Raw genomic sequence first — 26640 nt, 5'->3', positions numbered from 1 at the left:
TGTTGGCAAAGTAATGTCTCTGCTTTTTAATATGCTATCTAGGTTGGACATAACTTTCCTTCCAAGGAGTAAGCGTCTTTTAATTTCATGGCTGCAGTCACCATCTGCAGTGATTTTGGAGCCCAGAAAAATAAAGTCTGACACTGTTTCCACTATTTCCCCATCTATTTCCCATGAAGTGATGGGACCAGATGCCATGATCTTCGTTTTCTGAATGTTGAGCTTTAAGCCAACTTTTTCACTCTCCACTTTCACTTTCACCAAGTTCTGCCATAAGGGTGGTGTCATCCGCATATCTGAGGTTATTGGTATTTCTCCCAGCAATCCTGATTCCAGCTGGTATTTCTTCCAGTCCAGCGTTTCTCATGATGTACTCTGCATATAAGTTATTTAACTAAAATAACTTAAATAAACAGGGTGACAATATACAGCCTTGACGTACTCCTTTTCCTATTTGGAACCAGTCTGTTGTTCCATGTCTGGTTCTAACTGTTGCTTCCTGACCTGCATACAGATTTCCCAAAAGGCAGGTCAGGTGGTCTGGTATTCCCATCTCTTTCAGAATATCCCACAGTTTATTGTGATCCACACAGTCAAAGACTTTGACATAGTCAATAAAGCAGAAATAGATGTTTTTCTGGAACTCTCTTGCTTTTTCAATGATCCAGCAGATGTTGGCAATAAATATGGTGGTGGTTTAGTCGCTAAGTTGTGTCCAACTCTTGTGATCCCATGGATTGTAGCCTGTCAGGCTCCTCTGTCCATGGGATTCTCCAGGCAAGAATACTGGAGTGGGTTGCCATTTCCTTCTCCAGGGGATCTTCCCGACCCAGGAATCGAACCCGGTCTCCTGCATTGCAGGCAGATGATTTATCAACTAAGCTATTAGGGAAGCTCCATATAAAGCCCCATATATAGCCCCATATATATATAAATATATATAATACATTTATATTATATATAAGCATATATTTATATTATATATAAGCATATATATTATATATATTATATATAAGTGTGTATATTATAAATATATATATTTCTCAACCAAAAAAATGCAAAATGATTAAGCCATGGAATGTTGAATTTGTTAGTGACTTAGTTGTATGATGTGACCAATTACACCACAAACTGTATGTAGAACAAGGCAATGGAGGTTCATTGTCACCATTAAGGAGAAAGGATGTGAAATTAACATGTTTGCAGGTTAAAAAAAAACTCAGTTAAAGGAAATAAAGAAATACGATGCCCTGAGTAAAACATGGAATGTAAACAGAAGTAAGTTAGGCAGGAAGAACCTTCATAATGGCACAGTAAGCCAAATCCAAAACACCTGGTGTAATGGTCATGGATTGCAAGACCCAAAATAGTCAAGATGCCTATTCGCCCCAAATTTGTACACAGGTTTAATGCAGCTCTTTTCAAAATCCCAGTGAGACATATTGGTAAATTCAGACAAGACTATTCTAAAATGTATATGGAAAGGCAAAGGAGCTACAATGATAAAGCAATGTTGAAAAAGAGGAATAAAGTGGGAGGAAACATTCTACCTGATTTCAGTACTTATTAAGTGGCTATAGCATTCAAGCCCATGTAGGAGAATTACCTGGTGGTCCAGTGGTTAAGACTCTATGTGTCCAATACAGTGGGAACAAGTGTGATCCCTGGTCAGGGAACTAAGATCTTGTATGCCACCAAAAAATAAATTGGAAAAAAAAAGGGACGGTAGTATTGATGAACAGACAAATAGATGATGGAGCAGATTACAGAACCCAGAAATAGTCCCATACAAGTATGACCAAGTGATGAATCTGCATCTAGAAAATGAATCAAATGCAAATTTTATTACAAAAAATGAATACTGAAAATTCAAGAATTCAGTAGATGGGTTCAGCAGCTAACTGGACAAAGCAGAAGAGATTTGCAAACTGGTAGAAAGGTGAGATGGAAATCTCCGTACTGAAGCACACAGAGATAAAGGAGCAAAAATACAGAAGAGAATACAAAAAAGACAGGGATAAAAAGAGCAAAATACAAACGGAGTCCCAAAAAGTGGAAGAGAGAGAAAATGAGACAGAAGCAACTGTTTGAATAAATACTGGCCAAGAATTTTCCAAAAGGGATGAACAATATCAAGCCACAAATCCCAAACAGAATAAAAAGAATGAAAATATCTCCTTTAAAAATTAAAAAACATTAAACACATTTAAAAAAATAATAAGACTTACAGCTGATCTCTCAAATAGAAACAATGAAAGCCAGAAGAGCTGAAAGAAAAACCACCAGCAGCTGTCAATTCTATACTCAAACAAGGAGAAATAGATGTTTTCAAACAAAAACTGAGCAGATTTATCATTAGTAGACTCAGGATAAAAGAAATCTTAAGAAAGTTCTTCAGACAGGAGAAAAATGATCTCACGTGTAAGCATGGTAATGCAGGAAGGAATGAAAGGTACTAACCAGTGTAACTTACTGGTAAATCTAAATGAATAGTGACTGTTTAAAAAAAAAAAAAAAAAAACAGTAACAAACTTGTGGTTACCAAAGGGGATAGTATGGGAAGGGTATATAAATTAGGAGTTTGGGATTAACATATACACACCAGTTTACATAAAACAGGGTTCCCAAATTACAGGTGCACTGGCTAGGAGGGCTCCCCCAAGTCTCCACCTCTGGGCCCTGGAGCTTTGGGTTTAGAGGCTCAGAAAAGTGATTTAGCCCCTGGCAGCCACCATTCTACTGTTTCCATGAATACAACTTTTTGAAATTCTACATATAGAGAATCAATGGCTCTTCTAAGGGGAACCTGTGCGGTGAAAATGATCACAGGACTGGAAACTGAGAACTGGATGCTCACTTTCATCTCTTCCACTAAATTACTTTGTGACACAGGAGATCAAGCCCTGAGCCTTTGGAGTGGAAGCACTGACTCCAAGACCCTAGACTACCAGAGAACTAACCCTAGGGAGTATCAAAGAGTGAGAACTCACACTAAGGAAACCACTTGAATACCAGACCCAGCATCATCCAACCATCAGTAGCACCCTGTGCAGGACACCTCATCTAAGCAACAAACAAAACAAAAATACAAACCCACTCATCAGCAGACAGGACTACCCCCTCACTCAGCCTTAGCCATCAGAGGAAAAACAAACAAAAACTTAGCACACATCTCACCCTATATGAAGCTTACGCAAACCACTGGACCAAACTTAGGAGGGCAGAAACCAAAAGCAAGGAAGAATTCAGCCTTGAAGCCTGGGAAAAGGAGACCTCAATCTCAATAAGTTTAAAAAAAATGACGAAATGGCAGAGAAATACCACACAAATGTAGGAACAAACTAGAAACACAGAAGTCCAAATAAATGAAGAGGAAATAGGCAAACTACCTAAAAAAGAACTCAGAATAATGATACTAAAGATGATCAAAAACCTTGAAAACAAAATGGAGAAAATGCAAGAATCAATCAACAAAGACCTAGAAGAATTAAAGAATAAACACAGAGAAATAAAATGGGCTTCCCTGGTGGCTCAGCTGGTAAAGAACCCACCTGCAATGTGGGACATCTGGGTTCAATCCCTGGGTTGGGAAGATCCCCTGGAGAAGGGAACGGCTACCCACTCCAGCATTGTGGCCTGCCTGGAGAATTCTATGGACTGTATAGTCCATGGGGTCGCAAAGAGTTGGACAGGACTGAGCGACTTTCACTTTCACTTTTCATATATAAAACAGAAAAACAACAAGGACCTACTGTAGAGCACAGGGTTTAATATCTTGTAATAACCTATAATGGAAAGAATCTGAAAAAGAATAGATATACATATACATATATATGTATAAATGAGTCACCATTCTGTATATCTGAAGCTAACACAACATTGTAAATTAACTGCTTCAATTTTTAAAAATGGTTTTAAAAAGCTTGAGCATAAGTATACTCTGGTCAGCAATTCCACTCACAGATGTACACCAACTAGAAAATACATATATTTAACAGGTTCATTTAACTATTTAATATTTTAGAATACCAATACCAGTTTTATTCCTAATAGAGAAAGCTGCAAACAACTCCATGTCTATCCACAAACTGTGGCATTGTTACTGTCGCTGTTGTTGTTGAGCAGCTAAGTCATGTCTCTTTGCAACCCCGTGGACTGCAGCACATTAGGTTTCCCTCTCCTTCATTATCTCCTGGAGTTTGCTGAAACTCATGTTTATTGAGTCAGTGATGCTATTTAACCATCTCCTTCTCTGCCACCCCCTTCTCCTTTTGCCTTCAATCCTTCCTACCATCAGAGTCTTTTCCAGCAAGCTGACTCTTTACAACAGGTGGCCAAAGCATTGGAGTTTTAGCATCAGTCCTTCCAATGAATATTTGGGTTGACTTCCTTTAGGATTGACTGGTTTGATCTCCTTGCAGTCCAAGGGACTCTTAAGAGTCTTCTCCAGCCCCACAGTTCAAAAGCATCAATTCTTCAGTACTCAGCCTTCTTTATGGTCCAACTCTCCCATCTGTACATGACCACTGGAAAAACCACAGCTTTGACATACATGGATCTTTGTCACCAAAGTGATATCTTTGCTATTTAATATGCTGTCTAGGTTTGTCATAGCTTCCTTTCAAGGAGCAAGCATCTTTTAATTTCATGGCTACAGTCACCATCTGCAGTGATTTTGGAGCCCAAGAAAATAAAATCTGCCACTATTTCCACTTTTTCCCCTTCTATTTGCCATGAAATGATGGAACCAGATGCCATGACCTTAGTTTTTAGAATGTTTAATTTTAAGCCAGCTTTTTTACTCTCTTTACCCTCATCAAAGCGCTCTTTAGTTCCTCTGCACTTTCTGCATTGGAGTGGTATCATCTGGGTGTCTGAAGCTGTTGACATTTCTCCTGGAAATCTTGATTCCAGCTTGTGATTCATACAGCCTGATATTTCACATAAGAGATGTGGGTTTGATCACCTGGTAGAGAAGCTCCCCTGGAGGAGAAAATGGCAACCCACTCCAGTATCCTTGCCTGGAGAATCCCATGGACAGAGGTGCCTGGCGGGCTAGAGTCCATGGGGTCACAAAGAGTTGGACATGACTGAAGGGACTTAGCACTGAAGCATGCACATTCTACTTAACTCCATGGACATAATCAGATATATAACACATAGTCCTTGTCTGCTAGTAGCTCTTCCTAAGACTTAATTTGCCTCTCATAGACTTTTTTTTTCCTATTAAAGTTTTAAGTACATTAAAAAAAACTTTTAAAATTAAAGTGTAGTATAAAACATTCATGTACAGTAAGGTACGTATATCTGAAAAGTACAGCTTGGATAACTTCTGCAATGTGAACACATGTGTGTTACCACCACTCAGATCAAACGTAGAAGCCTCCCTCAGACTCCTGCCCAGTAAGTACCTGCATCTCCAAAGGTACCAATATTCTGACTTCTAGCAAAATAGATTTGTTCTGCCTGTTTTTACAGTTTATATAAGTAGGATGATATCATATATGCTCTTTTGTGGTTGTTTTCTTTGGCTTAATATTGTGTCTGTGAGATGCATCTGATGCTGGCTCATAACTGTCATAGCTCAATGCTGCAAAAGTAGGAAGAGACACCTGGAGTCAACAGCAAGTTTTGCCTTGGAGGACAAAATGAAGCAGGGCAAAGGCTAAGGAAGAGTTTTGTTAAGAGAACACACAACACAAAAGATGACTCTACACATGGACATCACCAGATGGTCAATATTGAAATCAGACTGATTATATTCTTTACAGCCAAAGATGAAGAAGCTCTATACAGTCAGCAAAAACAAGACCAGGAACTGACTGTGGCTCAGATCATGAGCTCCTTATTGCAAATTCAGGCTTAAAATGAAGAAAGTAGGGATAACCATTCAGACATTCAGGTATGACCTAAAACACTTTATGATTATAAAGGCTTCCCTGATAGCTCAGTCTGTAAAGAATCTGCCTGCAATGCAGGAGACCCCAGTTCGATTTCTGGGTTGGCAAAATCTGCTGGAGAAGGGATAGGCTACCCACTCCAGTATCCTTGGGCTTCCCAAGTGGCTCAGCTGGTAAAGAATCTGCCCACAATGTGGGAGACCTGTGTTCGATCCCTGGGTTGGGAAGATCCCATGGAGAAGAGAAAGGCTACTCACACCAGTATTCTGGCCTGGAGAATTCCATGGACTGTATAGTTCATGGGGTCGCAAAGAGTTGGACACCACTGAGTGACTGTGACTTCATTTCACTATGATTATACAGTGGACGTGACGAATACATTCAAGGGACTAGATATGATAGAGGGCCTGAAGAACTATGGACAGAGGTTCATAACATTGTACAGGAGGTGGTGACCAAAACCATCCCAAAGAAAAAGAAATGTAAGACAGTAAAGTGGTTTTCTGAGGAGGCTTAACAAATAGCTGAGGAAAGAAGAGAAGTAAAAAGCAAGGGAGAAAGGGAAAGATATACCCAACAGAAAGGGAAAGATATACCCAACAGAATGCAGAGTTCCAGAGAAAAGCAAGGGGACACAAGAAGGCCTTCTTAAATGAACAATGCAAAGAAGTAGAGGAAAACAACAGAATCAGAAAAACTAGAGATCTCTTCAAGAAAATTGGAGGGATCAAGGGAACATTTCATGCAAGGATGGGCACGATAAAGGACAGAAACAGTGAGGACCTAAGAGAAGCAGGAGAGATTAAGAAGAGGTGGCAAGAACACACTGGAGAACCATACAAAAAAGGGCTTAGTTACCAGGATAACCACGATGGTGTGGTCACTCACCTAGAGCCAGACATCCTGGAGTGTGAAGTCAAGCAGGCCTTAGGAAGCATTACTACAAACAAAGCTAGTAGACGTGATGGAATTCCAGCTGAGCTTTTTCAAATCCTAAAAGGTGATGATATGAAAGTGCTGCACTAAATGTATCAGCAAATTTGGAAAACTCAGCAGTGGTACTAGTGGTAAATAACCCACCCGCCAAGGCAGGAGCACCACCTAGGAAGCCCCATCTGGGCTAAAGGGGCCAAGGAAGCTGCAGAACAGGATGCTGCAAAGAAAAAATAAAGTGCTGCTGGCAACCTGTGATTAAGAAAAATACAAAAGAAGAAAGGTTTAAGATAAGCTCATATTCCCTCACAAATACTTGACACACAGGAAGTAATAAATATTAATCCATCGTTGGTAAATGCAGGAATATGCATACATAGATAACTGTGGTCCCATCCAATACATTCATAATATCACCATTCAATGAAAACATCAGTTTAACATATGGTCAATCCAATATTTATAGCCTTCATAATGAACTGGAGAAACCACAAATCAATTAAATAAAAATGTAGTTAAATAAAAATGAGAGCCTGAAAACTTTTTAATTCATCACCTACCTCAAAAAATATAGCCTCTGTCTTCTATAATTTACAGTAACTTCTCTTCTCTCTTCCTCACCCACATGAAAAACTGTTACACTTGTGATATTTCAGTTCATGACACAGAAGAATCTTATCAAAAAGACTTGAGCAATCATTTTCCCCTACCCATAAAAATTGGCTGAATTTATCTAACCTTAAAACTAGACTCCATTTATCCACACTACCAGGCCCTTCCTTGGAAGTTGTCCTGCTAAATTAAGCAGAGTTCTTGACTCTGATGGTTTGAACAAGCGGAAGAGGGTGCCATTATTCATTTTCTCTTTTACACAAAGATCTGCAAATCCTTCTCTTTGATTTATTTAGCAGGCTCTTTTGGTCAGACTTTAGTTTGCTCCATTATTCATATCAGAAGGCAACAGCATAAACCATCACTAATGCTAAGATCTGAAAATCCATTTCTGTATCCTGAGTCTATCCTCAGTCATCCAGCTTGCCTACATACACACCACCCCCTTACAAAACTCTGGGCTTCAGACTGCTCACATGTATAGAGAAACAGAGACATGATGGCCCTGCTCTGTCCCTACTGTGCCTGCATGAAGCCGGTGTCCTGTACTGAATCATTGGTACAATTCTCTACCAATGGCTTTGCTGGGGGCCTCTCCAGAGTCATACTCATGTTTGTGAGATCTTATGCCCGATTTCTTGTTCTGCCCACCAAATGAAATTCTCAAAATATTGTTCTGTTGAAAAAGTCCTTGGCAGGACCAAAACTGGAAGATGTTCTACTAACAGTAGACATAATATTGTTATCATTCTACAATGAAAATGTTGGGAAGCTGTCTCACCATCTTCTAACTTGTGCTTGAGTGTTACCACCCTCATCTCCCCTTCTTTCAACTAGGATCGTAAGCAGTACAACCAGGCAAAAAGATGGTAGAGTCCCAGGAGTAGAGAGGAAGAAGTCTCTAAACTATATGGCCCAACGCCTCTTTTCCTTCCATGAATTTCAAAAATCCTCTTCTACATTTGCACAAGAGTAATTTCCTTCTCTAAGAAAGGAGGCAGAACTGGATAGGTGTGATTGGGTAAGTCTGAGTGAGAGCCCATTCTAACATTTAATTCTGGCACCTAGAAGAGTGAAAGGTAGAGCCCTTGACCTTCTAAACTATGAGGATCTCCCATGCCTAGCAAATCCTGGCAGTCCTGGGCCTAGCTGGGCAAGACCAAGAAACAGATAACATGACTCAACACTTCACCTAGTGCATTACTGGTTGAAGAAAGTTCTTTAAAAAGTACAGACTATGTAAATTTAACTAACATTTGGCATACACATATACATTACATACCTGTGTGCTGCAGTGTGCTAAGTTGCTTCAGTTGTGTCCAATTCTGTGCAATCCTATGGTCATAGCCCACCAGGCTCCTCTGTCCATGGTATTCTCCAGGCAAGAATACTGGAGAGGGTTGCCACGCCCTCCTGCAGGGGATCTCCGCAACCCAGGAATCGAACCCATGTCTCTTACATCTCCTCCATTGGCAGGAGGGTTCTTCGCCACTAGCACCACCACTAGAAAAGGTAAGATGTGCTGTATCTAACTTGATAGAGGCAAAGGTGATATACTTTTATCTTAATTATGTGTCTGATACATGGTCAGCATGCAGTGTGGCTAGTTGAGAAGATCCTATCTCAAAAGGAGTTTTCTTTTCAGACCTTGTTGTGCGCAATGATTGAGGCCCTGAAGAGATTAAGACAATTCTTTGTTGTTAAGTGCAGACATCTGTTGAAAGCTTTTACTTTTATATCACTGATGTTAAGTATGAAACCAACTGGGATTTGCATACTTAAATGCTATATATACTTACTGCTCAAATTTTTTTTCAAAACAGATCTTTGCAAGCTATAAATTGTATCTGTGGTGTGCTGCCAATTAAATTAACATGTAAGCTTTATGGGAATTAAAATATCTCAGAAAAATGTAAATTGCTTAATTCTCTGAAAAATTACTGAAATTGACATAGCCAGCTAAACTACGTATCACAGTAGGAGAGCCAAGGGCAGTTGTTACCAGAAGAACCATTTTGTCTTCTAAGATATTTTGACATGTTCCCCTGATCTGAGCTGTCAGAAAACCGTTCTAGCATATTCCATTTGCTGAAAATTATTTGTGAAAACGTACGTAAGCCCTGCAATCTTTTTGAATCAGTAGCTATGGAAAAAAATAAATAAAGCCACTAGCGAGATGAACTTCTCCCACTCGTCCTAATGGATATGCTAGGCTGGATTATTTAATCACCAGCACCATGCAACATCCAAACAAAACACGCCCAGCTTAGGATCAATGAAGCTCTAAGTTTAATTGCTTACTGCAAGGTTCCCAGCAGAAAATGAAAGCTTGCGAAGCTAACCTGAAACCAAATGAAGATAGTGTGTGCGCTCAAACGAGGCAAAGTAGTAAGTAATTCTCTGCTAAAAGAGAGGATGTGTCCATGTATTTGTGTGCACAATTATGGCAGCAGGTGGAGGGCGGGGCAGTCTCTAGCCTGACCCGTATCTAGGCCGTTGCTCCACTGAAACCATCGATGGATTACGGGCTCTCCCATAGGGGGCAGGAATAATCAGTAGCTTTCTGTCAACCTTGCTTCCCCCTCAAGCTACCACCTCTCCTCCTCATCCTCCTCATCAATCGATGATATCTACCTGTGTCATCTAACTCTGCTTCCCACGCCCTCCTTGTCTGAGAACCCATCCATTTCTGTGGCTTTGCTCTCACACCAGTGGTATCCAAATCTTAGGTCTCAGCGAGGCTGTGAGGGAGCACCTGTTCCCGGCCTCTCTCCTGGCTTATAGAGGCCCTCGGCATCCCCCAGCTCAGAGAGGCATCGCTCCAATGCATCTGTCTTCACGTGGTCTGCTCCCTGTATATCTCCACATCAGCTTCCCTCTGCACGTGTCTCAGTCCAAATTTCCCCCTTTTTATAAAGACACCACGTCATACTGGAGTAGAGCCTACCCTTGCTGCTGTGCATGCTGAGTCATGTCCAACTCTTTGCAAACCCATGGACTGTAGCCCAGCAGTCTCCATGGGATTCTCCAGGCAAGAATACTGGAGCAGGTTGCCATTTCCTCCTCTTGGGGATCTTCCTGACCCAAGGATTGAACCTGCGTCTCCTGTGTCTCCTGCATTAGCAGGCAGATTCTTCACCACTGTGCTGCCTGGAAAGCTCCAGAGCCCACCCTTATGACCTCATTTTAGCTTCGCTACCTCTGTAAAGACCCTGTCTCCACATTAAGACCACATTGTGAGGTCCTGAGGGTTAAGACTCCTATTGAAACATTTGGAGAGGGATGTAAATCTAACTATAACATACCTTAAAATCAGGATGTCTCAAACTAACCCCACCACCTTCCCCTAAAACGTGCACTTGGACCATGTTTGTTTGAGTCTCCCAGGCTCATCCCTATCTTTTGCTTTTCCTCACATCGAATCTGTTATCAGTCAATCCTGTACACTCTTCCTCCAGGACAGCATCTCTTAAGTCTTCCCCCTCTTTTTCATTCCCACAACCACTACACAAATTCAGGCTGAATTACCTTGCACTGAGTACATGGTGACTGTCCTTAATAAGCTTCTTAGCTCTGGTCTCTCTCTGATCTCGCTATATCCCAATTTATTTTATAAATTGCTGCCACATTAATCTTCCTGACAGACAGCTCTGACCCATTTCCCTCACGAGAGAGGAGGAAAAAAAAATAATAACTTCAAGAGCCTTTCTTACCTTGTAAATTCAGTATAAATCCCTGTCCCTGGTGGTCTCAAGTTCCCACCCTTCAGGGATTAGCCCAGCCCACACTCTCACATCATCTCTTTCCCAAACATGGCCCCATGTATTTCCGGCTGTTTCCATCAGAATCCTGCCAAGAAAAGAAACAGCAATCTCAAAGGGCTTCTTTAAAAGGCACTGAAGGAAGAGATCAAGGAGTGAGCATGGAGGGTACTGGAGCCCAAAAGAGAGGGAGAGACACCCAGTGACCAGCCACAGTGGGAAGCTGGTACCAGGCCTCCATCTGAAGCAATGAGCAGAAGTGATGAGAGCTCCCTGGCACCCAGCAGAAACAAGCACCTCCTGGACACAAAGAGGTCAGAGACGAGTGAAAAAAAGCATCAAGGATGAGAAAACAGAGAGTACCAAGCCACTGCCTCTACTTACATCCCTTCTCCCCTGGGATCCTGTCTGCCCATCTCCCCAGACTAATTCACCAAAATCCTATCCATCTTTATGGGGTATATGAGTGACATGAAAGATAATTCTTTCCTGGGAAAAGCAGCACTCAAACAAAAACGCACATGTGTTTAAGATTTACTGAATTCATAATTAAATGAAAGCACCAGTGTGACATTGCCACATGTTCAAAGGAAAATCCAAAGAACATATGAATATATGCATCCATCAGGAAACCTGAAATGAATGTGCTTGCTGCTGCTACTGCTGCTAAGTCACTTCAGTCGTGTCCGACTCTGTGCGACCCCATAGACGGCAGCCCACCAGGCTCCCCCGTCCCTGGGATTCTCCAGGCAAGAACACTGGAGTGGCTTGCCATTTCCTTCTCCAATGCATGAAAGTGAAAAGTGAAAGTGAAGTTGCTCAGTCGTGTCCGACTCTTAGTGACCCCATGGACTGCAGCCTTCCAGGCTCCTCCGTCCGTGGGATTTTCCAGGCAAGAGTACTGGAGTGGGGTGCCATTGCCTTCTCTGATGAATGTGCTTGCTGAGGGCAAAGCTGCTCAGTATCCACACCTGCATGCCACCAGATACAATCTGCATTTTCTCTGATCAAGAATCCAAGATCCAGGAACCATTACCATCAGTTTTCTACAACTTAAAGAGTTGTAAAATAGCTCAAAGTTGAACGAAAGGTAAAGATAACTCAAGTGAGGGACTGATGGAGAACAGGGAACCCATGATTCTTTTCATTATTGGCCAAATTTAGTCTTTCACAATCTTCCCTGACTACTGGAAGGGAGGAAGAAAGGAGGAAAGGAAAGAAAAGGGTTTTGGCATCAGAAAGACCTTGGGCTCACCACCACCATCACTTACTCATGAACTGACCTGAAGTAAGTAATTTCACTACCTACAGCTCAGTTTCTTGATCTGTACAATAGCAATTAACTGCTTTATGGACTAAATGAATTGCTCTGGGAATCAGATGAATGGTGGCAATCCTGAGCCAAATAAATGGTAGCCAACATACCTGACGGAGAAGGCGATGGCACCCCACTCCAGTCCTCTTGCCTGGAAAATCCCATGGCTGGAGGAGCCTGGTAGGCTGCAGTCCAGGGAGTCGCAAAGAGTCGGACTGAGCGACTTCACTTTCACTTTTCACTTTCATGCATTGGAGAAGGAAATGGCAACCCACTCCAGTGTTCTTGCCTGGAGAATCCCAGGGACGGGGGAGCCTGGTGGGCTGCCGTCTACGGGGTCGCACAGAGTCAGACACGACTGAAGTGACTTAGCAGTAGCAGCAGCAGCAACAGCAGCAGCAGCAACATACCTGAGGTCCTTTCGTTTTCCATCACTACAAATCATGGAGTTAGACCAGAAGCTCCTTTTCAATCTGAAAACTGTGTGACTGTAAATGCTGTCTCCTCCATGAAGACTTAGACCATCATCATTACCAGACATGGACCCCTGCTTCCTCAGCATCTTCTCCCATACCAGTTCTCTGTCTCATGTCTACTTTGTAGTAGAACATTTACTCTCTCCTTATTCCCCGTCCAACCCACCACACATAAGAAACTCAGGCCAAGGGGGAGAGAAGGGATGGATTGGGAGTTGGGGATTAGCAGATGCAAAGTATCACACACAGGAAGGATAAACAATGAGGTCCCATCGTACAGCACAGGGAACTGTATTGAATATCCTGTGATAAATCATGATGGAAAAGAATATGAAAAAGAATGTATGTATGTATAACCGAGTCGCTCTGCTATACAGCAGAAATTAACACAACATTGTAAATCAACTATACTTTAATACAATAAACTTTAAAAAAAGAAACCCAGGAACAAGCTCAGATATTTTGGAGTTCTAGCACACAGAATGGCCCCTGGTACACAGTAGGTACTCCACAAATATTTCAAAATGAACTCAAAGAAAAGATTAATCAAAACCACAGTGAGCTAAATAAAAAAAGGAAGATATGTACAATGGCAAAAAAAAAAAAAAACAGAGAACTATCACATAACCCCACTAGAATGGCTTTTCTCAAAAAGATAAGAAATAATAAGTGTTGGTAAAGATACAAAGAAAAGAAAACTCTTGTGCAATGTTGGGAATATAAGCTGGTTCAGCCACTATGGAAAACAGTACTGAGAATCCTCAAAAAAATTAAAATAGAAAGAACTACCATATGATCCAAAAATCCCACTTCTGAGTATTTATATGCATGAATCAAATACACACACAATGAAATATCATTCAGCCATAAAAAAGAATGAAATCTTGCCATGTGCAACAATACAAATGGACCATGAGGGTATTAAGCTAAGTGAAATAAGTCAGACAAAGACAATACTGTACGATCTCACTTATAATGAGAAACTAAAAACAAAAACAAAACCACCAGACTCACGGAGAACAAATTGGTGGTTGAAGACTTGACTCATTGGAAAAGACTGTGATGCTGGGAGAGTTGACTCATTATCTGATGCTGGGAGGGATTGGGGGCAGGAGGAGAAGGGGACGACAGAGGATGAGATGGCTGGATGGCATCACTGACTCGATGGACGTGAGTCTGAGTGAACTCCGGGAGTTGGTGATGGACAGGGAGGCCTGGCGTGCTGCGATTCATGGGGTCGCAAAGAGTCAGACACGACTGAGCAACTGAACTGAACTGAGGGAGGAAGGGGGGGTGGTGGCAAAATGGATGAAGGAAGTCAAAAGGTACAAACCTCCTTGATTTTAGTTATGAAATAAATAACTCCTAGGAATATAATACTAGGGGCTTCCCTAGTAGCTCAGACGGTAAAGCATCTGTCTGCAATGCAGGATACCCAGGTTCAATCCCTGGGTCGGGAAGATCCCCTGGAGAAGGAAATGGCAACCCACTCCAGTATTCTTGCCTGGAGAATTCCACAGGCAGAGGAGCCTTGGCGGGCTACAGTCCATGGGGTCGCTGAGAGTCGGACACGACTGAGCAACTAACACAGGAATATAATGTAAAGCATGGTGATTACAGTCAGTATGATGTTACTGTATTGTGTGTGAAAGTTGCTAAGACAGAAGATCTTAAAAGTACCTGTTGCTATTGTTCAGTCACTATGTCATGTCTGTTTGCAACCCCAATGGACTGTAGCACACCAGGCTTCCCTGTCCTTCACTATCTCCTGGAATTTGCTCAAACATGTCCATCGAGTCAGTGATGCCATCCAACCATCTCATCCTCAGTCACCCCCTTCTCCTCCCGCCTTCAATCTTTCCCAGCATCGTGGTCTTTTCCAACGAGTCAGTGGCCAAAGTATTGGAGCTTCAGCTCCATCCGGTGGCCAAAGTATTAAAGCTTCAGCTTCAGCATCAGTCCTTCCAATGAATATTCAGGGTTCATTTCTTATAGGATTGACTGGTTTGACCTCCTTGCAGTCCAAGGGACCCTCAAGAGTCTTCTCCAGCACCGCAGTTCAAAAGCATCAATTCTTCAGCACTCAGCCTTCTTTATGGTCCAACTCTCACATCCATATATGACTACTGGAAAAACAACAGCTTTGAGTAAATGGATCTTTGTTGGCAAAGTGACATCTTTGCTATTTAAACGCTGCCTAGGTTTGTTGTAGCTTTTCTTTCCATAAGCAAGCATCTTTTAATTTCCTGGCTACAGTCACTGTCCATAGTGATATTGGAGTCCAAGAAAATAAAATCTGTCACTGTTTACACTTTTTCCCCATCTATTTGCCATGAAGTGATGGGACTGGATGCCATGATCTTAAGTTTTTTGAATGTTGAGTTTTAAGCCAGCTTTTTCACTTTCCTCTTTCATTCTCAAGAGGCTCTTTAGCTCCTCTTCACTTTCTGCCATTAAAAGTGGTATCATCTGCATATCTGAGGTTGATATTCCTCCAGCAATCTTGATTCCAGCTTGTGAGTCATACAGCCTGGCATTTCACATGATGTACTCTGCATATAAGTTAAATAAGCAGGGTAATGATACACAGCCTTTACATACTACTTTCCAAATTCTGAACTAGTCTTTTGTTCCATGTTCAGTTCTAACTGTTGCTTCTGGACCTGCAGACAGGTTTCTCAGGAGGCAGGTAAAGTGATCTGGCATTCCCATCTCTTTAAGAATTTTCCACAGTTTGTTGTGATCCACACAGTCAAAGGATTTAGCATAGTTAATGAAGCAGAAATAGATGTTTTTCTGGAATTCCCTTGCCTTTTCTATGATCCAAAGGATGTTGGCAATTTGATCTCTGATTCCTCTGCCTTTTCTAAATCCAGCTTGTATATCTGGAACTTCTCAGTTCACATACTATTGAAGCCTAGCTTGAAGGATTTTGAACATTACCTTGCTAGCATGTGAAATGAGTGTAAAAAAGTTCCTATCACAGGAAAGATCCTATCACAGAAAAAAATATAAAATCTTTACATGTGGTGATGGATGTTCAACCAAACATGCTGATCATTTTGCAATATATACAAATATCACTATCATTATGTTGCATATCTAAAACTAATAAAATGGTATTTGTGAACTGTACCTCAAACAGATAGACAGACAGACAGGTGGATGGATACTAAAGCAGCCTCACAGGGAAAAAAATAAAGAAAAAACAGGACACTGGAGCAGAAAGGGATGGGACCACAATTATTGCTTCTCCTTTCCCAATTCATTCATCCTCTTTTGCATGAGCAGGACTCAAGCTGGGCTAATATTTGCAGGCTTTCCTGAGCGATGCACTTCTCTGAAGCAGCAGCGAGACTTTTAAACTCAGTAATAATACCCCGTCTTCAGGAGATGATGGTCCCCTTTACTGTCACAAAGAGGACAGCAGTAGAACTGGAGGCTTTAAGCTTCTTTGACAGCCATCAATCAGAAACAGTTCATTCCAGCTTTTCATTTGTCTGTGACTCAAGAGGAAATGTTCTCCTGACATGTCACTGAACCTACCAGCCAGAACTTGTAAGCCGATCATAACTCCCAACAATGGGCACTGTCTTAAAAGACATCATGTCAGATGTGTCCAGGACCAAAGGGGATGGAGGGAATATTCTATAACGAGAGAGATAAAAGAGTGCCAAGGATTCAATTCAGTGAGTGTGGGCGAGTATCTGTCCCTGCTAACATTTTCAAGTACCCTAATCATCCTTCAACGTGCTGTTCTTCTCTGAAAGGACTGTGTTCTACCCGATGGGATCATAATTGTACGTGTCCCTGAAGTACTTTATGATCAAAATTTGGTAAAAAGAAATATGGAATATTTTGAAATATTCCATAAAATAAATATGAAATATCTTTCTTTCGTGTGTGTGACCAAAATTTCCACATGAAAATGTCTTTGTGTGTGTAAAATAAACACAGACTTTCAGTTCAGTTCAGTTCAGTTCAGTCGCTCAGTCGTGTCCGACTCTTTGCAAACCCATGAATCGCAGCACGCCAGGCCTCTCTGTCCATCACCAACTCCCGAAGTTCACCCAAACTCACGTCCATCGAGTCAGTGATGCCATCCAGCCATCTCATCCTCTGTTGTCCCCTTCTCCTCCTGCCCCCAATCCCTCCCAACATCAGAGTCTTCTCCAAATGAGTCAATTCGCATGAGGTGGCCAAAGTACTGGAGTTTCAGCTTTAGCATCATTCCTTCCAAGGAACACCCAAGGCTGATCTCCTTTAGAATGGACTGGTTGGATCTCCTTGCAGTCCAAGGGACTCTCAAGAGTCTTCTCCAACACCACAGTTCAAAAGCATCAATTCTTCGGCACTCAGCCTTCTTTACAGTCCAACTCTCACATCCATACATGACCACTGGAAAAACCATAGCCTTGACTAGACGGACCTTTGTTGGCAAAGTAATGTCTCTGCTTTTCAATATGCTATCTAGGTTGATCATAACTTTCCTTCCAAGGAGTAAGCATCTTTTAATTTCATGGCTGCAGTCACCATTTGCAGTGATTTTGGAGCCCAGAAAAATAAAGTCTGACACTGTTTCCACTGTTCCACCCACTGTGCCCTGCATCTGCCTTGGCTCCCCAGTGAGAGTTAAGTTCTTCTTCAAGAAACTGGCAAATACTGACGATTGCCTGGCGACAGTAGGTGCCAGGCACCGTTGCCTAGTGGAGGTCTCATCTGGGCACACGTGTTAGTGGTTCTTGCTCTGTGGACAGAACTCTGCTTGGATAATGGGCACAGAGGCAACTCTGAACACCCCAAGTCAGCAACATGGAAAACTTCAAGTTTCGATTTCCAGAAGAAACATCATTGTAGGACTCTTACTGGGCCACTGGAAGCAGGAAGAGCAGCTTTTTATCTGGGCTTTGAGGCCAACTATCTATAATGTTTAGGAAATCCCAGAAATATGGGTCAATTCTTCACCAGCCCAAGGAAAAAAAGGGAAGCCAGAGAAGCACTTCAAAGCTGAGATGCTGGAGAGCAAGACATCACTACGAGTTTAGTTGCTGATGCTGTGATCCACAAAGATGAAAATACCCAGGGACCCCCAGAATCATCCAAAGTATGCATGTCCAATATTTGTTCACAGAATGTATTATTAACATATGATGTTCTATGCTTGTGCTAAAGGGCCCTTTATTTGTCTATGAACTTCTAAGCAGCCAATGGTCATATGAAATTTTTTTTAATCCACAATAATAGCTGATGTGCTTGTTATACATAGCGCATCATAGGTACAAAATATATATTTGTTGAAAGCATAAGGGAAAAAAGATATAGAAGAAACTATCCTTCAGCTTCTAGATTCTGAATCTAATGCATTTGTTTGACTGCTTATTACAAATAAATGACAATGGATGATATTGTGGGGAAAAAAATGTGATGGCCAGTCCCAGGGCAAGGTTTTATTACACTCATTCTTCTAAATGGTTTGAGTCTGGCTGACCCCAGGACTCTTCACAAGACAATGAGCCGCTCAGAGGTAAACAATTCCCCATTTTTCAGTTCCCAAAAGAATTTTTATGGGACCCTCACCAATCCCAAGGTTACCCAATCACTTAATGGCCAAGTCCCCATCCCAACATTCTTCTCATAATTAATGAAGACGAAAGTAAGTGGATAAAATCTCTCCACTAGATGCCCCTGTAATGCCCAGGAAATCACCTCACCATCTAGAAGCTTCTTATTTGAAGAACAGATTGTGAAATGAACCCAGGGTCTCTCCTGGGCAGCCCCTATCACTCAGACTCACTTAGCCCTTCCTCTATTCCCCTTCTTGCTTCGTTCACGTGTCTCAGTCACTTTCCTCTCATTATTTCCTCACAAGGGTGAGACCTTGCATGATGGGGAACCCAAGTAAGGTGTCAAGAATCAGATTATTCTGATTCAAGGAGAGAAGTCAGACTGTGTGTGCCCGGAATTCAGAACCAAGGAGTGGTGGCAAGGAACACAAGGGGGTTAAGGGGATGCAAAGGCAGGAGGATTCCAGGTGAGCTGCAGTGGCTGGGAAAGGGGGAATGACGAGGGCTAGCACAAGTGCTGGGGTGTGAAAGAAATCTAGACCTGAGCTAGGTGGCCAGGGAAACAGTGACGGGAGGTGATGACAAATAAAGAATGAGAGGAACAAAAAGAACTGAACTAATGCACTTAGTATCTTTAGGTTTTCAGGAAATTTTTTAAAAACTTTCATGAGTCCCTAAACTAGGTCCTGGTGGACTCAGGTGCTTTTCTGGAGATTAGGATCACACTGGTATGTTTAAGCCAGACCCACTGGCCAATGCACAACCACTGGGAAGAAGAGCCACTGGGGGACAGAATGCACACATACTCAGGATGGTGTGTACAGAGTAGGAGGGGATGGTGTGTACAGAGTAGGAGGCCTGTTAAAACAGGCCGTAGGCAGCTGGAAATGAGAGTCCAAAGGCCAGCAGATCTGGGAGGGTTTCTTCTATGCAAAGAAACAGCACTGGGAAAGTTCGTGTCATTCCTTTGGCTCCCAGAGCTGGATGAAGCCACAGTTACGCTTTTTAAACTCTATTACTCCAAGGATCCCAGACCGTGAGGCACAGATAAGCTCACGAAGGCAGAAGAGTGAGAACTAGAAATAGGACAGCATCTTTGGGGACAATTGAAGATTTGGAGTAGACAAAGTGAAAAGAACCCCAAAAAAGTGTGACTGGAAATCTACAAAAATAACTTAAAATGTATCCTAGCTCCAGAGGCAGACAGAGGAGCTTCCAAAAGGAGAGCCAGGTTGGTAGAGTTGGTGAGGTCTCAAGGAACAGGACTGGGGGGAATATTTAGATTTGGCACAGAGGAGGTTACTGTCATATCATCTACTCAAGTGATTTTAACAGAAGTGAGCTAACACTTACCTGGAGTGGTGGAGACAAGCAGTGGGTGGAGACCACATCTTAAGGAGTTAAGTGGTGAAAGAAGGCTAGGGTCAAACAAAGGAATTTTAAGACAGAAGAACTTAGCATGATTCAAGATTGACCAGAGGGAACAAGTGGAGAGGGAGGCAGAGAAAGGATGGAATGCATGCAAGATGCCCATCGTGGACCAGCGAGCAAGTACTGTACTGAGATCTGAGACATAAGCGGGATTGCAACTTTAGAAAGGAAGAAAGAAATGTCCTTGTCAGCAGCTAGGACAAGAGGCCAGATTTAGACAATGAACCCTGTGAAGGTGACAATAAGTCTAAAATGGAACAGGTGGATGTAGATCTACTGTACAAAGAATGCTGTGCTAATAATCCAGAATTATGAGCAATTCTTCAGAGATTGTCACATACTTTGCCTTACTCTAATGCTGCTATCAGAGAAGGCAATGGCACCCCACTTCAGTACTCTTGCCTGGAAAATCCCACGGATGGAGGAGCCTGGTAGGCTGCAGTCCATGGGGTTGCAAAGAGTCGGACATGACTGAGCAACTTCACTTTCACTTTTCACTTCTATGCATTGGAGAAGGAAATGGCAGCCACTCCAGTGTTCTTGCCTGGAGAATCCCAGGGACGGGGGAGCCTGGTTGGCTGCCGTCTATGGGGTCGCCCAGAGTCGGACACGACTGAAGCGACTTAGCATCAGTAGCAGTAGTAATGCTGCTATTATGGGCTGAATGTTTGCATACCCTCAAGTCTCCTGTGTTGAAATCCTAACTCCCAAGGGGACAAGTATCAGGAAGTAGGAGAGGTAATTAGATCATGAGGGTGGGACCCTTGTTAATGGTGTTAGTGCCCTTACAAGAAGAAACAGACTCACAGACTTAGAGAATGAATTTATGGTTACCAGGAGGGAAAGGATGAGGGGAAAGGATAGTTAGGGAGTTGGGGATCAACATGTACACATTGCTGTATTTTACGTGGATAATCAACAAGTATAGCACAGGGAAGCTCTGCTCAATGTTATATGGCAGCCTGGATGTGAGAGGAGTTTGGGGGAGAATGGATACATGTGTATGTATGGCTGAGTCACTTCGGTGTCCACCTGAAACTATCACAACACTGTGAATCTGCTAAACTCTAATATAAAATGTTTAAAAATAAGCAAATAGAAGAAACATAAGAGAGATGATTTTTCTCTCAGCTATATGAGGATACAACAAGAAGACAGGCATCTCAAACCAGGAAGAGAGTCCTCATCACATACTAGATCTGCCGGCACCTTGATCTTGGCTCCACCAAACTCCAGAACCATAAGAAATAAATGTTTGTTGTTTAAACCACACAGTCCCTGGTATTCTATTACAGGGGTCTGAACCAAGACAGTCATTAATCTGCAGTGTGATGCTGGGCCAAACCATTTCACCTCTCTGAGCTTTTCTTTATCTGCATAATGACAGGGGAAGGAGACACAGGGGAAGACAGGGTAATGTTTTCCAATGGTCTCTTCCTACCCAAGTATCTCGGCGTTTCTACATGTGCTTTTTCCATCTAATTGTTCCATGCCAGCCTCTAAATCTTTGCTTTGCAATTATAATTGCAGACCACTTGTTTTCCTTACACTGAATCCTTAATACCTAGCATCATGCCAGGCACATAGAAGGTATTCAACAAACGTTTTTTTAAATTAACAAAATCTCCATAATGTCAGAGTTTCGGGAGACAAATGCGTGCCTTGTCATCACTCCCTCTTCCCCAAGGGCTATTTACAGAAGCACAGTCACCCAGAAGTAGTAATCCTTTCTCTGGCCATTCAGCCTTGATAAAAAACACTTATCTAAAGCCAAAGGACAAACAAGATAGAATGTCAAGTAAATTAGTGCCCTAAGTGTTTCAGATCCTGCCCTTCCTGCCAATGTGCACACACCAATTTCTAGATTAAGAAAAATAAGTGAAAAAAATAAGCCTGGGTCGGCTTTCCAACAGTTCCTTGGGAAAAGAAAAGAAAAGAAAATACCACAGTGCATACCTACTGATAGCTCCTCATGCCTTCATTATCAAGGGAGCAAAAAGTGCTCACCCAGAATCTGGTTTGTACTCTGTGCCATTCCCATAGCTAAGAAAACTGACTGTGTCTCCTCTTCGCTGTAAACCAAAAACACACTTCAGCAGCTGATAAAGCAGGCTTTCTCTCCTGGAAAAGACATCCACCTAAGATCTGAGTTTTAGTCTTGGTTCCACACGGCTGAGCAGCTGACTTTGTACAGTTAACCTGCCTGGACCTCTATAAACTGGGGCTACACATTCCAGTCTGATCTATTTCCCTGAGTTGTACACTGGCATTTACACGTTATAATCACTCTTGTGGCTCAGCTGGTAAAGAATCCGTCTGCAATGCGGGAGGACCTGGGTTTGATCCCTGGGTTGGGAAGATCTCCTGCAGAAGGGAAAGTCTACCCACTCCAGTACTGCAGCCTGGAGAATGCCGTGGACTATACAGTCCCTGCAGTCACACAGTCGGACACAACTGAGCGACTTTCACTTTCTTTCACCATTAATTGCTGAATCCTTTCTGAGAAGCTTCCTATCAACAGCAAGTCAGATGTGGAAGCATTGAGAAGAAATTTATGGTGAAATATTTCATTCTGCAAAGGAAGACACATTCCTATCAGAAGAAATTCTGCAACCTGGATTAAGTCTGAAGTCTCAACCTTTGCATAAATGCAAAACTACAATACACAGCACACCCCCAGAGTAACTCCTCTGTGCTTACACAAAATGAAAGAAAAGCGAAGCACTTAGGAAAAATCAACTCCAGTATTTTACATCATAGTTTGCTTACAGTTAAGGGATTTCATCATCGCTATTCTGGTAAGCTAAGGATATTTTTAAAATAAAATAAACAACACGTCCCAAATCATGGTTGTGTGTGGAAATGATAGTGAATAAAATCCATTATGGGCTGAAGATGTATTTCACAATAGGATTCTTCTAAGTGTCCAGCATGTTCAGCATTTACATGTATATATTCTTAATTTCTCTCACAGATAAACATATCATAGTAGGCTTGCTTCTAGCTGGTGGGAAAGCCACTGAATGGATGATAATCTTTCATCTGTGTAAGCGTTTAAAAAGAATATTAGCAAACTCACAACTGCATAATGGAAAAGAGCTAGGAGAGAGACCAACAGGGGCTAAAGAGTGACAAAACTCCCCTTTACAAATGAAGAATTAATTAACTGATTAATTAACAGCAGCAGACATAACTCAGGGACAGAATCCATTCAAGGCTTTACTTTTGCTTCTTTTACAGTGATCATAAACCTCTGCAAGAAGAAGACGGAAGAAGAAAATCTTTCTGTGGACACAAAGATTCAACAATGCACTGCTGTGCTTGAATAAAAACCCAAGAAAATATTTAAGGTGCTCTACTCAGAATATACGATATGTCTGGTCAATTCACCATTATGGCCTTTTAATGACTAACAGTTTGACTTTTTTTTTTTTTTAAGCAGGACAGTTATTCATAATCTGTAACCATTTTATGTAGATGCGCACGTTGTTAATACTCCCTGGGCTACCAAAAAAACAGAGAAAAAAATGCTCCCCCCTCAAAAAAGGTAAGAACTACATTCTCTCCATTCCTACTTCCATTAACATTTCTGAACCAACAACATTCTCAGATTAAGAGAATAAAATAGAAAGGAGCAAGGGCAGACAGAGGAGTGAGAAAAGGTTTGAGAGATTCTGTATTAAAACTAAAATTTAGGGGGAAAGGCGTGTTTTCCATTTAGATGTTCATGCCACACCACACCAAAAAAATTCCCCTGCTCCACCAAGCTACCTCCTTCAAGGTCATTTATCATCAGCACAACAGCCTACGGATGTTTTATTAAAAGAAAAATCCCAGCCTAGGACTGCCAGATCTCTACCCAGGACCCACTTATCAAAGGTGTCGCTGGGGCTGACAGGCAGCTGTCCAGGGGCACAGACTTAACATTACTTTATATGTACAGAAGCCCATCAGCAAGCACATTACCTCGGTCCCCATTAAGTATTCTGATAACACCACCTCCATGAGCTCCGCTTAACATTTAAGCCTACAGGAAGGCCTTGAGTGCACAGAGCCTTCCAAAATTTTCTAGCTAATTTTAACCCTATGGAGTATGAAAAAAAATTGAACTTAGAGATTACACTGCAACTAAATATTTTACCCACCCAAACAAAAGCTTTCACGGTACTGAGAAACATCTTTTCATGTGGCTTTTTATTAGTTATTAGAAAACCATATAGACAGTTTTCCACTAATAAATAAATAAATAAATAAAGGTAAACTGTCTCACTAGTAGGCTTAAAATACTCCTGATGAGCAAGGTTTTCCTGAACTGGTTCTTTAGAGCTGGGTGGTGGAGCAGTAGTACCACCAAGAGCATATGTAATGGTGCATGACTCGCAGCTATTAGATCAAATCACTGGCCAATCTGATGTGTACCCTGGATTTTATTCTTTCTAAAGCCCCTACCCCCAAGCAAAAATGAGTGCAAAAAAAAAAAAAAAATTAGAAGAGCTAAATGGAAAAACAGGCCACTTAGAACGCTCTTGGACAAATGCACTGTTTTCACTCGTTCAGGACCCAAATACATCATCTAGGCTGTTTTTGCACCCAGAAGTTGCTATCTGGTTAATATTTCAAAACCTAAGTCTCGCTCTAATTGTGTGTGACTGTGGGGTAATTGTAAGTGGGCAGCGACAGCTTTTTCACTGTTGGGGAAAGAAGAGACTGGAGAAGCTGCAGTCTTTGGCGGGGGGATGGGAGGTGGAGGGAATCCTGGAAGGGAATATCCTTCGGAGAGGAGGAGGCAAGTGCAGGGAAAGGAAAGACCCAATGGATGCTGTAAACGCTAACCCGGCGATTCTTAACCAGAAGTTACGACATTTTCTTTTGCCAAGGGGCTCTCCAGTCCCAGCTTCGAGGGGACCAAAGCCTCACCCAGGGAAGTATCTGCAGCGTTCGGACACATCAGCGACAGGAAGGAGCAGTGCAAAGAGGTACTTAAGGAGAAAAAATTTTATTAGTGTGAAGCCAACCTTTCCCTGCTGCCACTCAGTATGGAAATTCCGGACAGCCTCCCTGCCCTTACACACACGCGAACACACACACACACACACACACACACACACACACACACACACTTTGCTGCACTCAGTGTTCAATAAGCCAACATTTAGAGAACGACGCGTTCGCGAGGTCCCCCGCCGCCCCCGCATGCGCGTGCACAGACACTCACTTCCCATCCCTTCCACGTTCTGCGAGCAGTCTCAGCACCACCAACGGCCCAAACCCAGGCACCTCGATGTCCACGGAGACGACTCTCCCTCCCCTGAGCAGCACCTCGACTTGGGGGCAGTCTCAGGACACGTCCTGCACCCGCTTCCCCGACCCCCGCCACGCCAACTAGGCGAATCCCCGGGTTGCGTGACTGCGCGCGGGTCTAGCCCGAAAGCCGAGAAACCGCGCCGCAGCGGAATTCCGGGCAACAACCGCGTCCCCGCCGGTCCCCGCTCCCCACGGCCACTCAGTCTGCACTGTGCCCCCGGCTGCCCCGAAAGTCCCAGCCTCGCCGACCGGTCAGGCTGGATCGGCAGCCCCCGAGTCCCCAGACTCCCGGGGCTCCGAGGCTCCCGATCTCAGCGCCCCGGGACCAAGCCAGTGCGCCGCCGGCCGCTCTTCGCGCTCCGGCCACGCTCCGTCTCCGGGCTTTACACACGGGCGCACAGACACGTACCTCCCTTCCCTCGCCCCAGCACGCACACCTGCGCCCCCCGGGAGTTGCCCGCCTCCTCCCGCATCGTCGGAGGCAGCCCCCTACCCGCCCGCGTGTCCCACTGCCGACTGCCGGCCAGCGGATGCCCCGGCTCCCTCTAGCCGCCCCCCCTCCGGGGGAACCCGAGACGCGCGGCGCTTACAGTTCGCAGGAATTGGATCTCATCCTCGCCCTCGCCCCCATCGGCCATGGCTCTGCTCCTTCTTGCAGGGGCCGGCTCCCGAACCCCGCGGAGCCCGGCGTCGCTGGCGGTGGCGGTCCCTCGCTCTGTCCCCTGCTGCTGCTGTTCCTGCTGCCGGGAGCCGGGGGCGGGAGGGGTCCGAGGCTGCTGGGTGCCGAGCGCCAGGCGGTCCCCGCCTGCAGAGCGGAGGAGGAGGCCGGCGGGCGGGGGCGGCGGAGGCGGGAGCCTCCCTGCGCCGCACTGTGCGGGAGGAGGGCGACCCGGCCCGGAGGACGCGGGCAAGCGGCCCCGCAGCCCCGCCGCGCTGGCTTCGCGCGCCCCGCCTGCCGCAGGCGGACTGCTCGGCCCCGGCTCCTCCGAGCGAGTGCGCTGAGCTGGCGGAGCCCGGGTGAGTGCCGCGGTGGGGGCGGGGAGTGGGGGCGGACGGGCGGGGAGGAGCTCGCCGGCTCCCCTCTGCTGCAGGTAATCCGCAGCCCGCTCCTCGGGGCCACCAAATCCGAGGCCCAGCGCCGCTTACTGGCCGCTCCGGGTATCGGAGCCGGAGCGCACCCGATGAGCGCGCAACCTTCCACCTGCGCCCTTCTGTTTCCCTGGGCTCCTGCACCTGCGGCCTCTGACCTTAAACCTGCGCTCGCGATTCCTTCTCCTGTGGGAGCAGAAGGGACTCCCACAGTACTTTCCGCGGCACTTCAGATTTCAGGCAAGAATCATCTTT

General features: G+C 43.8%; 1 protein-coding gene across 1 annotated transcript in view; it reads right to left on the bottom strand.

The window, feature by feature from the left end:
• Nucleotides 1–26021, bottom strand: part of RYR2 (ryanodine receptor 2) — an 830734-nt gene extending 804713 nt beyond the window's left edge. Inside the window, exon 1 of the mRNA XM_061404941.1 lies at nucleotides 25887–26021. Within this exon, the coding sequence (XP_061260925.1) occupies nucleotides 25887–25934 (48 nt within the window). The 5' untranslated portion in view covers nucleotides 25935–26021. The remainder of the gene's footprint in view (nucleotides 1–25886) is intronic.
• Nucleotides 26022–26640: the final 619 nt, after the last annotated feature.

This window comes from Bos javanicus, chromosome 28 (assembly GCF_032452875.1).
Source record: "Bos javanicus breed banteng chromosome 28, ARS-OSU_banteng_1.0, whole genome shotgun sequence".
Lineage (NCBI taxonomy): Eukaryota > Metazoa > Chordata > Mammalia > Artiodactyla > Bovidae > Bos > Bos javanicus.
The sequence above is the reverse complement of the archived record's forward strand: the minus strand, read 5'-3'. Positions and strand labels throughout refer to the sequence as shown.